Source organism: Hydra viridissima, unplaced genomic scaffold, assembly GCF_058129835.1.
Source record: "Hydra viridissima isolate aposymbiotic clone 2 unplaced genomic scaffold, HvirCarnegie_v1 scaffold_15, whole genome shotgun sequence".
Classification (NCBI taxonomy): domain Eukaryota; kingdom Metazoa; phylum Cnidaria; class Hydrozoa; order Anthoathecata; family Hydridae; genus Hydra; species Hydra viridissima.
The window spans coordinates 1080553-1090622 of record NW_028324314.1 but is presented as its reverse complement, the minus strand read 5'-3'; the positions used below and the strand labels follow the sequence as shown (position 1 = coordinate 1090622).

General features: G+C 28.1%; 3 protein-coding genes across 3 annotated transcripts; 1 reads left to right on the top strand and 2 right to left on the bottom strand.

Annotated features, from left to right (window-relative positions):
* Positions 1 to 377: 377 nt before the first annotated feature.
* On the bottom strand, positions 378 to 4868 carry LOC145192770 (putative cleavage and polyadenylation specificity factor subunit 4-like protein). Its single transcript, XM_080070097.2, has 8 exons — positions 4733 to 4868; positions 4370 to 4573; positions 4184 to 4279; positions 2570 to 2663; positions 2240 to 2375; positions 1742 to 1966; positions 1071 to 1100; positions 378 to 863 (listed from the first exon to the last, which is right to left on the bottom strand). The coding sequence occupies exons 1-8, from the start codon at positions 4833 to 4835 to the stop codon at positions 714 to 716; spliced, it is 1038 nt and encodes a 345-aa protein (XP_079926223.2). The 5' UTR covers positions 4836 to 4868; the 3' UTR covers positions 378 to 713.
* A 528-nt stretch (positions 4869 to 5396) lies between these two features.
* Positions 5397 to 6410, bottom strand: LOC149878064 (S-formylglutathione hydrolase-like). The gene has a single exon (XM_090072631.1). It carries the CDS (start codon positions 6289 to 6291, stop codon positions 5431 to 5433), a length of 861 nt encoding a protein of 286 aa, XP_089928757.1. The 5' UTR covers positions 6292 to 6410; the 3' UTR covers positions 5397 to 5430.
* Positions 6391 to 9855, top strand: LOC145192774 (28 kDa heat- and acid-stable phosphoprotein-like). Its single transcript, XM_090072632.1, has 6 exons — positions 6391 to 6525; positions 7515 to 7600; positions 7958 to 8065; positions 8204 to 8322; positions 8394 to 8545; positions 9523 to 9855. The coding sequence occupies exons 1-6, from the start codon at positions 6516 to 6518 to the stop codon at positions 9627 to 9629; spliced, it is 582 nt and encodes a 193-aa protein (XP_089928758.1). The 5' UTR covers positions 6391 to 6515; the 3' UTR covers positions 9630 to 9855.
* Positions 9856 to 10070: the final 215 nt, after the last annotated feature.

Genomic DNA, 10070 nt, shown 5'->3' with positions numbered 1-10070 from the left:
AATATCCTAAATAAATGATTTGCTATTTTATATCAATATAATAGAAGTTTAAAGCAGATTTCTACAGATAAAAATTACGAATAAGTCAAATTTTTGTGCCAAGACATTGTTACGGTATTTTAAATGAGCAAATGATTATATTTAAAGTAAGGATAGTAATAAATTATGCATTATTTTTTAGTTAACTGATATTTACCAAAAAAAAAAAAACTATTTCCAGATTTCCACACCTCTTTCTAGCGCAAACAATCAATTTTATGAGCTGCTTAGAGATTCCTTGAGGAATCCGCTGATAGATCAGAATAGACCCTAAACTCAATTACGTCTGCAATACTTACTGAAGATTTAAGCAATTTGAGCGAGAAAAAAAGATTATGTTTTTACTGCTCATAAAGTTTTGTCGACGCTGAAAAAGAACAACATAGAACGAAATAAATATTTTCACATAACATCCATTATGTGGACTTTCCTTAAAAAATCTGCAAATAAAATTGAAATATTTTGCTACTACTAACCCCACGAGTTTTTTATAAACCACGAAATTCATTTTCCGATTTCTCAAGAATGTTTCACTACCACGATAAAGCATAGTCACGAAAGAGGGTTAAGCAACTCATTAAGAATCAGTATTTTCATTTATCTTAGCGAGACTTTCGAAGCTTCTTCGTTATCTTCTTTTAGTTTGACCACTTTGGCAATAAGCTAACCGGTATTCATGGTTGGAGCATTTGTTGTTGAAACATACTTTGATGTTGATCAGAGCTTAGAAACGGTCGTTGGCCGTACGGAAGTGGTTGCATGGGATTAGGTGGCCGGAATGAATTTGGCACACCAGTTGGTCTTTGAATACTTGTGAAAGGACACTATGAGATAATCAAAGTAGTGCAATTTTTTTTTTTTTTTTTTTTAATGTTAAGGAAATTATAGTTATAAGAAAACTTAAAAGCAAGTTTTCATAGTTTGAAAATTGAATCGTGATACCTTTAGAAAATCATAGTATCAAAGTCACTTGCATTCTCTTTAAAAAACCTACATTTGATCATATTAACAAAAATCAATAAATGGCATACCCGATTTGCATAATGACCTTTTCCTCGACACTATAAACATCAAAATACATCAGAATTAATTACTAAGAAAAAAACAACGCTACTTAATAACAAACGTATCATATCATCAATTGCAATAAGATAATTTTAACGTAGGAAAAAGATTGCTATATACCCATCAACCACTGCATCAGACTCCCAGAATTTGACTCAAAATATGATGTTATATGATGATGTAATAAAAATATTATGTAATGATGATGTAAGGAGAACCTTTTTTTGATTATTGGAAAAATAGAATCAGAATATTTTGTTTTATTTTCTTTTTTTTTTTTTAATATTCATTTTTTTGTCATTATAAATTGTAAGTTATATACTTGATTTAACATAGTGATAAGCAATTTACTAAAATTATTTTTTCTTTAAATTTAATTTTCATTTAATGATACTTTGAATAATACAAATGTAATAATCTTTTTTTTTAAAAGCCTGTTTTTTAAAGTCTGTCTTATTGAGTCTGGCTTATTAAGTCTGCCTTTATGTCTACAATAAAAAGTAGTAAACAAAATACATCTAAAAACAAGCAAATACAAATAAAAACAAGAGCATAAAAAATTTCAGATACATTTGCTGATTCAAAAAAATAACTAAAGTCTTTTTAAGACAACGTCATACCAGAGACAACGTCATACCTTGTAACAAGTTACGAATTCCAGAGGACGTTTTCCAAATGGAACAAAAGCTGCTCCGGCGTCAGCAGTTTTCATAACTGAATTATTTGTTATACTAGGCAAAACGCCCCGAGGTATTCCAGAAACCTGATTTTGTACAGAAGAGAAAAAATATTGTTGCTGTTGTGAAAATTCTTGTGATGTGATGTTTGCTGGAGTTGGTTCCAGGGGTGCCACACCTTCACCCTAAAGTACAAGTTAAAAAAAATCAAACTTGCAATTAAAAAGTAAATAAAAAAAATAATAAATTTATAAAATGATTTTAAAAATAATTTCAAGTGATGCTTTTTGAAATAAAATGGTAGTAGTTGTAGTCTAATTCTACTTAAAAGTTAAAAATGAGAAAAAATGTAACAAATTTAAATAAAAAACTGTAGCATTTATTGGACCAGAGTTTAGAAGAGAAAAATTGGACCAGAGTTTAGAAGAGAAAAAATCAATCTTTAAATAAACCATTACTCTCATTGCAGCTTCTGCAGCTAATCTCCTTGCAACAGCACAATGTGTAGATTTATGGCCCTGTTCACCACAGGCATGACACACTATATGTGAAAAGGGTTTGCGATCCTCCAATAACTGCACCTCAAAATTGGGACTAAAGAAAATCCAAGAAAAAATAACTTATTAAATAAAATGCTAAAATTATTTGTATTCAAAATTAATAGAAAACTGATTGGCTGAAATGATTCTGAAAGCAACAATTTCATTGTTCTGAAATTAAAAAAAAAAAAAAACTAAATAAAAAATTATATTATATAAAAAAATATTAAATTCTACCAAAGGACTTACTGAGAATATTTACACTTTTTACCATCTGGACAGAAACCACACATGTAGTTTACACACATTAAACGTCTAACATGTCTGTTCTTACAATGAGGTCCTAAAATATAATGCTGTTTTAAATTTGATTCTTTTGCTATTTTAAAGTGAAACTTTTTTCTTTGTATTTTTTTTCTATGAACTTTTTTTAACAGCAATAATTTTTTTTTTTTTTTTTTATCAGGAACAAATAAATTTTTTTTTTAATTTTTTTTTTTTTTTAAAATTTGCTTATTATAACTAATAAGATGCTCAAGTAACAATAAAGTACTTGCTATGTAAATTTGTATGATTTGATTTAGTTAACTCTTTTAGAGGGTAAAGGAGATTTGGAGGAGTTTCTAAAATGAAAACTGTTTTCTTTATTTAACTTTTAAAATCAGTTTATTTCAAGTCACCCTTATTTAACTTTATCTAACTTTTAAAATCAGTTTATTTTAAGCCACCCTACTACCTATCAACTTTAAGTCAAAAGTTAATTACTCTGAGACCATAGGAAAACCCAATTTCAATTTTTCAATTTTTCAACTTCAACTGTTCAACTTTTATACTTAGATTTAATGATGAATTAAAAATAATGTTAACAAACAAAGTAGATCCTGTTTAAAAATAATAATAACATTTTTTTAAAAGTTATTTAGGACCATTCCAAGAAATCAAAATAAAATTTGTGTTCCTGTAAAACATCCTCATGAAGGTAAAACAATATTCATATGAAACATCCCTATGAAATGAAACATCCCTATGAAATGAAACATCCCTATGAAATGAAACATCCCTATGAAATGAAACATCCCTATGAAATGAAACATCCCTATAAAATGAAACATCCATATGAAATGAAACATCTCTATGAAATGAAACATCCAACATGAAGATCAAACAAGTTATATCAGGAAACAAAACTAAGTTTTAAGAATTGAAAGCCATCGTTCATGCTAATATTTGTATAATCACCTTGTTTTGGTGATATATATGAATTAGAAATAGTCCTAATGAATATCAAAACACTAAAAAAAAAAACATTTTTAACAAACCTATTTGAACTGAATATTTGCTTGAAAATCAGTTTTTGCCAAACTAAGTGTAGTAATTGGTAGGTTTTTAAGAAGTATAGAGAAGAAGTATAGAAAATTATTCTTAGGGGAAAATTTCCCTTCTAAAACACTAGATCGAATAGACCATGTTGACACTACAACTAACTTAATTCAACAATTTTTAGAAAACTCTTTTCCAATTTACAATGTCATTTTTTTCTTAGGTTGCCATAACAGCATTTAAGCATTCTTCACCCTTACACCCCAGTCAGTAATGTAATAATCATTGAATGCCTTAATTATTAGTAATTAAAAATGAGGTGTTAACAATTACTAGGGTCAATCATTACAGACATGGTGCTATTGAGATCAGAAATATGATATTTGTTCCAATGATAATAGTTGAGCCAAGTGCTTAAAACATATTATATCATATTTTATATCATATTTTAATTTGGCATGTGGATAGGTAAAGGTGTGCAGACATCGTTCATGGTTAAGATGGAAAACTTTATTTTGATTGTTATAAAAGATTTAAGCTCACCATGCTTGCAGAAGCCTCTCTCATACCAAGCACAATCTTTAATCTTATCAGCTGGGTCCAAATGAAGAAATGGACATTCTTTGTTGCTGCACTGACCTAATGATACAATATTTTAACAAAAATGTTGCTCATTAAATTAAAATGCGCTTGAGCTCAGAATGAAAGATATAAGCAAACTGAACTAACCATATTTTATATAGAAGTAACATTCAGGCATCTTTTCCATGTCATATTTGTGTAAAAATTCACAGTTGTCACCTTTTTTACACAAACCTCTCAACCAATGTTTACAAACAACCATTTGATGTCCACTAATGTGACGAAGTGGGCATAATTGTCCACGGGTGCATCGATTACTTATAAAGAAATCACAGATTGCAGCACCAGATTCTAAGATGCCAGAAAAGACATTTAAACTTAGAACTGCACTTGCCTTTAACTAATTGCACAAGGATTAACTAAGAAAAAAAATTTTTCAAACCTGAATTTAAATGATTAAATCAGAAAAATATAAAACCCTGTAAATAAAGATTTATGATATAAATATACTATCCATTCCAGGAAATGGCAGAGGTTGTATGCCAAGCTGCTCTTCTAATGCAATTTCAATATCAAAACGAATATCATCAATATTTGCAATTATATTTTCCATTTTTATTTTTCCTACAAGTATTATTCAAACACAATTTAATTATCAATTTAAATTGATTCCACTGAATTTATCTATTATACTTCTATTTTAGGGTTTTGCAAGAAACATTTTGTAAATTATTTATTAGAAAAGTTATTTTTAAAATTGAATTTATGAATTATATAATCATAAATTTGATTCAAAAGTATAATTATTTTACTGCATGAGATAAATGAGATATGTGAGATAAAAATATTTTTATATATTTAAGATCAAAAATGTATTCTCACTCAGGAGAAGATCAATATTTATCTTACTATGGTAACAAAATTAAAAAATATTGAGGACATGTAACATGAGCCTCTTTATGAGTTTAAGTAAAAAAACACAATGAAAGCAAAAGTCAACTTCAACAATACAAAATAAAAAAAGGGGATTACTTAAGAATTAATTTTTTAATTGATTATCAAAAAAGAAAGAAAGAAAAAAAATAATTGAAATCTGCATAATATTATTACATTCACTTAGTTTATTTAAAAGAGAGCTACAAAAAAAAAAAAAAAAAAAAAAGGAAGAATAAGCAAATCATCATTAATAAAAACAAAACAAAAATCATTTATATGCATTCTAACAATACTGCAGCATGATATCTAATGTGCTCTTCTATGAAGGTTGAAATAAAGTAAAAGCCATGATCATATCCATCTTGCAATCTAAATTTCGCCTTTAACATGGGATTTTCATCACACACTTTAACAAAACTTTCAGTTAATAACTGTTCTTTTCCAAAACAGTCAGCTGTTCCCTGATCAATTAATATATCCATGAGTGGCCCTTGATATTGCTTACCAAGTTCACAAGCATCATATTCTTTCCAAGTTTCTTGCTCAGGTCCCAGAAAAGCTGTGAATGCTTTTTTTCCCCAAGGAGAGTTTATAGGATTACTTACTGGAGCAAACACAGAGACAGATTTGAACTTTCCTGGATTTTTTAAGGCACAAATAAGTGCACCATGACCTCCCACACTATGACCAAATATGGACTGAACATTCTTTAAAACAGGGAAATTATTTTCAATTATTTCTGGAAGTTCTTTGGTTACATAAGAGTACATGCGGTAGTTCTTTTTCCACTTTTCTTCAGTTGCATCAACATAATATGCAGCCCCAACACCAAAATCCCAATGATCATTTTCTCCTTCAATATTTGCGCCTCTAGGACTTGTATCTGGGCAAACAACAATGATACCTAGTTCGGATGCAAATTTTTGAAAACCAGACTTGGTGATGAAGTTTTGTTCTGTACAAGTCAGTCCAGAAAGCCAATACAAAACTGGACATTTAGCAGACTCAGACAATGGAGGAAGATACACAGCAAAACTCATTTTTGTATTGACTTCATTGCTATCATGGCTATATACCTTAATATAACCACCAAAGCATTTTGAAGAGGACTTTTCTTCCAAAAGTACAGCCATACTATTAACTAATAACAGTCCAATATTTTTTAAAGGTACGAGAAAAGTAGGGCACAATATAAAGTTCGTATTTGGACCACTAGGCACAAGGTTTTATTTCATTAATCGTCCGAGTTTGTCTCCTCGTGGTCCAAACATTGCAGCTGATAAGTTCGTCGCGTTGTTTTCACGTCTCTTGGCTTGTGAATTTTCTTTTACCAATTATTGTATTATTATAAAAAATCATGCCACGAGGTATGTAAATGTAGCTTAGTGTTTTCCTTCTTTAAATTGTATTTAGTTGGTTTTAACATAAAATGCTTTGTGATTATTAAGAATGTTAAAACCTTAAATTTACATTAGGAAGTAGTTTTCATTGAAGAGTAATTAAAGATAAAAGGTTTAGTTAGAAAGGGGTTAAGAAGAGATTTTTTTTTTTTTTTTTTTTTTTACCGAAAATAATTTCCAAATATGTAAAAACCACGCATAACTTAAAAGTCTGCTAATACTTTAGAACAAGTTAGTACTCATAGTATTATTACTTGTATAAAGAGTTCAGTCAAAGTATTTGACTTAATTTTATGTTATAAATTTAGCTTGCAGGTGTTGTTGATAAATTTTTATTATATATTATCTTTTATTAGATATAGGAAAGAATAAAATGGCCATTTAAGTGTTAACTTCCTCAACTAACATATTATTGCTGTTTGAATACTCGCTTGAGCTTTTATTTTTTAACTCATCTTCATTAGAATGAGACTTTCTGCAACAAAAAAAATGCAAAAAAAAAGACCAGTTTCTACTCATCTCAAAATCTTTTTTTTTTTTTTTTTTGTCATTCCAATATCAAGTCAAAACTAAAAATGTCATAAAGATAGTTTATATTTTGATAATTCTTAGATATGGTTTCTGCTAAGATTTTAGCTGTAACTGAAATTGCTATAGCTAAAATTTCAGAAATAATAATTTTCAGTATAACACTAGTGGGATTTTTATAAAATTAAACTTGAATACATTTTTATAAGCCAGCTCATGTCAGTATAATTATATCTTTGACATTCATTTGAAATCTTATCAACAATCTTATAAGTTGAGCTGCTTGTTGTAGATAGTAGTTTTCTCTATGTAAACTTAAAACTCCAAAGTTTTTGAAAAGTTTTTAAACTTTATTTTTATGGTTTACATGACTTCTAACATGGTTCTAATATTGTTAAAGTTCAGAATTGAGTTTTTGATTTTTTTAGGCAGAGGCAAAAACTATAAGGGAAGAACTAGACACTTTACATCTGCAGAAGAAATTGATCGTCAGATGAATGATGATGGGTGGAGAGTATGATAATTTGAGTGATTTTTTTTTTACTAATAAACATTTGATTACTAATTTTTATTTCTTAACATAACATTGAAATAAAATATTTAAAAGTACGATAAAAAAGGATATAAAATGTTTAAAAAGTGAACATACACACATCTGAGCAAGTCTCTAATAAATCTAAATTCCATTTTAAAAATAAAATTTTTTTAACGAAACTTTAAAAGAATAAAATCTGCCCATATCTGCTCAGTGAAGCAACAATTTGAAAATAATGACTAGATGTTATTTGAATAAATATAAATATTAATTTATATTGACATTCGTTACTTTGATTGAGAGTAAAAATGGCTTCTTAAATTAAAACTCTTTTAGAAAAAACAAGATGAAGCTCGTAACAAAAATAAAGAAGAAAATCAGAAAGAAAGCTCTGAAGAAGAATCAGAATCAGAAAGTGAATCAGAAAGTGAATCAGAAGATGAAGTAACCTCTTTATACCTAATTTAAAAAAAAATTTTTTTTTTTATAAAAATAAGTAGTATAGTTTTTAGAAAAAAAAGATAAAACACTTGTTTTTAAAAAGAGTTATTAGCAGATAACTGTTAAAGTAATTTTTTTCAGGATGCCAAAAAGAAGAATCTCATAGATATTGAAAATCCAAATAGAGTTCAAAACAAAATGAAAAAAGCAGGAGAAATATCTGCAGAGACCCCTAAACCAGAGCTTTCAAGACGAGAAAGGTATGTAAAAGATTTTGTTTTTGTTTTTAAATTAAATTTTGTGAGAACTAAAATGTTGATTTTTTAAATAGAGAGGCAATTGAAAAGGAACAAGCCAGACTTCGCTATGAAAAACTTCATGCTGAAGGAAAAACAGATGAAGCGCGTGCTGACTTAGCTCGATTGGCAATTGTTCGAAAGCAAAGAGAAGAAGCTGCTAAAAAGAAAGAGCAGGAAAAACTTGGTACAAATTTATTGGAATTTTCATTTATAAGTTAAATAAATGTAAATGTTGTTTTACTTTCACATAACTCATTTGTAGCCCTCCATTTCACAACTCATTCTCAAGCCTCTCATTGCATTAAGGTCGTGATTGTTTTTTTGATAATATGGTACATTAATCTAAATAAGGAGGTTGGATACTATCAAACCAAATGCTTGCCATAGCCAAATGGACCGAATGCAGAATTTTTTCTACTTTTTGTGTAAATGTTAAGGCATATAAAAATTTTCATAGATACACACATATACAATTATATAAATAAACCATTAGTTGCTGAAATGCTACTTTTTTTTTTGTTATGCTCTCTTGAAAAAAAAATTTCTTAAAGCATTTTTTCAACAGTCTTACCACTACAATTATTAACATTACAGTTGCCTGGTAACAAAATAGTTCTTACGTCTCAAAGTTAGCATTTATCAGTTGGTATGATGACTAATCTTTCTAGTATCAAGTGTAATCTTTATTCAATTACTTCATTTTAACTGGTAAAAACACTCTTAATAACACATCATTGCTTTGACTTCCACCAATCAACTTAAAGGTTTTTAAAAATGTTTTTGCTTCATGGTTGCAATTTTTAAGGAGCCATTTTTAACTTATGTTACAGAAGACCTCTGTTAAATGCAGTTATTTCTTTTTAACTGAAAAGCCCTTCCTGTAAAAATATAAATGTTCAAAAAATAAGATGCATCTAGTTTTTTTAATCATTAGTTTATTAACATAAAGTGTTTTAGTTGGTTTTTTGATTTATTTCGAAAATATTTTTTAAAATATTAAATCAATAAAAAAAAATTAAAGTATCCTTCATCTGTTGGAATCTCTTTTTTTCTCTCTTTTAATTTCTCTCCTTTAATTTCTCTCCTTTAATTTCTCTCCTTTAATTTCTCTCTATTTACTTCTCACTATTTATATCCTTTTTTTTTTTTCTTTTTTTCTAGAAAAAGAAAAAGAATTAAAAGATGCAGAAGAAGCTCGCAAAAAGGCCATGGAAGCCCAATTAAACAGCTCTGCCTCTAAACCTGGAGGGCGTCGCAAGAAATTGTAACTTATTCTAAAAAACATGTTTATTATCTGAATTTGCTACAAACAGGAATATCGCAAGTTTCTTTGCAAAAATTAGACCTTTTGTTAATGCAAGAATTTATTGTGAATAATGTCAGAATAATTTCATAATTTATTTATAACTGGAACTAAGTTTCTTTGTTCAGTTTTTACTAGTTGCATTCTATGTAACTTTTCATACCATAAAATAGAATGATTTGATTTAGAAATCGTAGCATATTTCTTTTAACTATTTTAACTTTATGGAGATTATTATAGATATGGAGAATATATAGACTCAAAAGTTTAATTACTAGTAACAAGAAAAAAGAGTTAAACTCTGGAAGAAACTGAGTACTAAAAATAAGTTTGTTATTAGGTTGCTATTTCCTGTACCTTTTTAATTCTATTCTATTTATCCTTTAATACCTTTCAAATAAAGTTG

Coding starts and splice junctions, on each gene's coding strand:
- LOC145192770 (XM_080070097.2), bottom strand. CDS start 4,835: ATGGAAAATATAATTGCAAATATTGATGATATTCGTTTTGATATTGAA. Junction 4,574..4,732: donor GCCATTTCCTGGAATGGATA/GTATATTTATAT, acceptor CTGGCATCTTAG/AATCTGGTGCTGCAATCTGT. Junction 864..1,070: donor AAGGTCATTATGCAAATCGG/GTATGCCATTTA, acceptor ATTATCTCATAG/TGTCCTTTCACAAGTATTCA.
- LOC149878064 (XM_090072631.1), bottom strand. CDS start 6,291: ATGGCTGTACTTTTGGAAGAAAAGTCCTCTTCAAAATGCTTTGGTGGT.
- LOC145192774 (XM_090072632.1), top strand. Junction 8,066..8,203: donor AAAGTGAATCAGAAGATGAA/GTAACCTCTTTA, acceptor AATTTTTTTCAG/GATGCCAAAAAGAAGAATCT. Junction 8,546..9,522: donor GAAAGAGCAGGAAAAACTTG/GTACAAATTTAT, acceptor CTTTTTTTCTAG/AAAAAGAAAAAGAATTAAAA.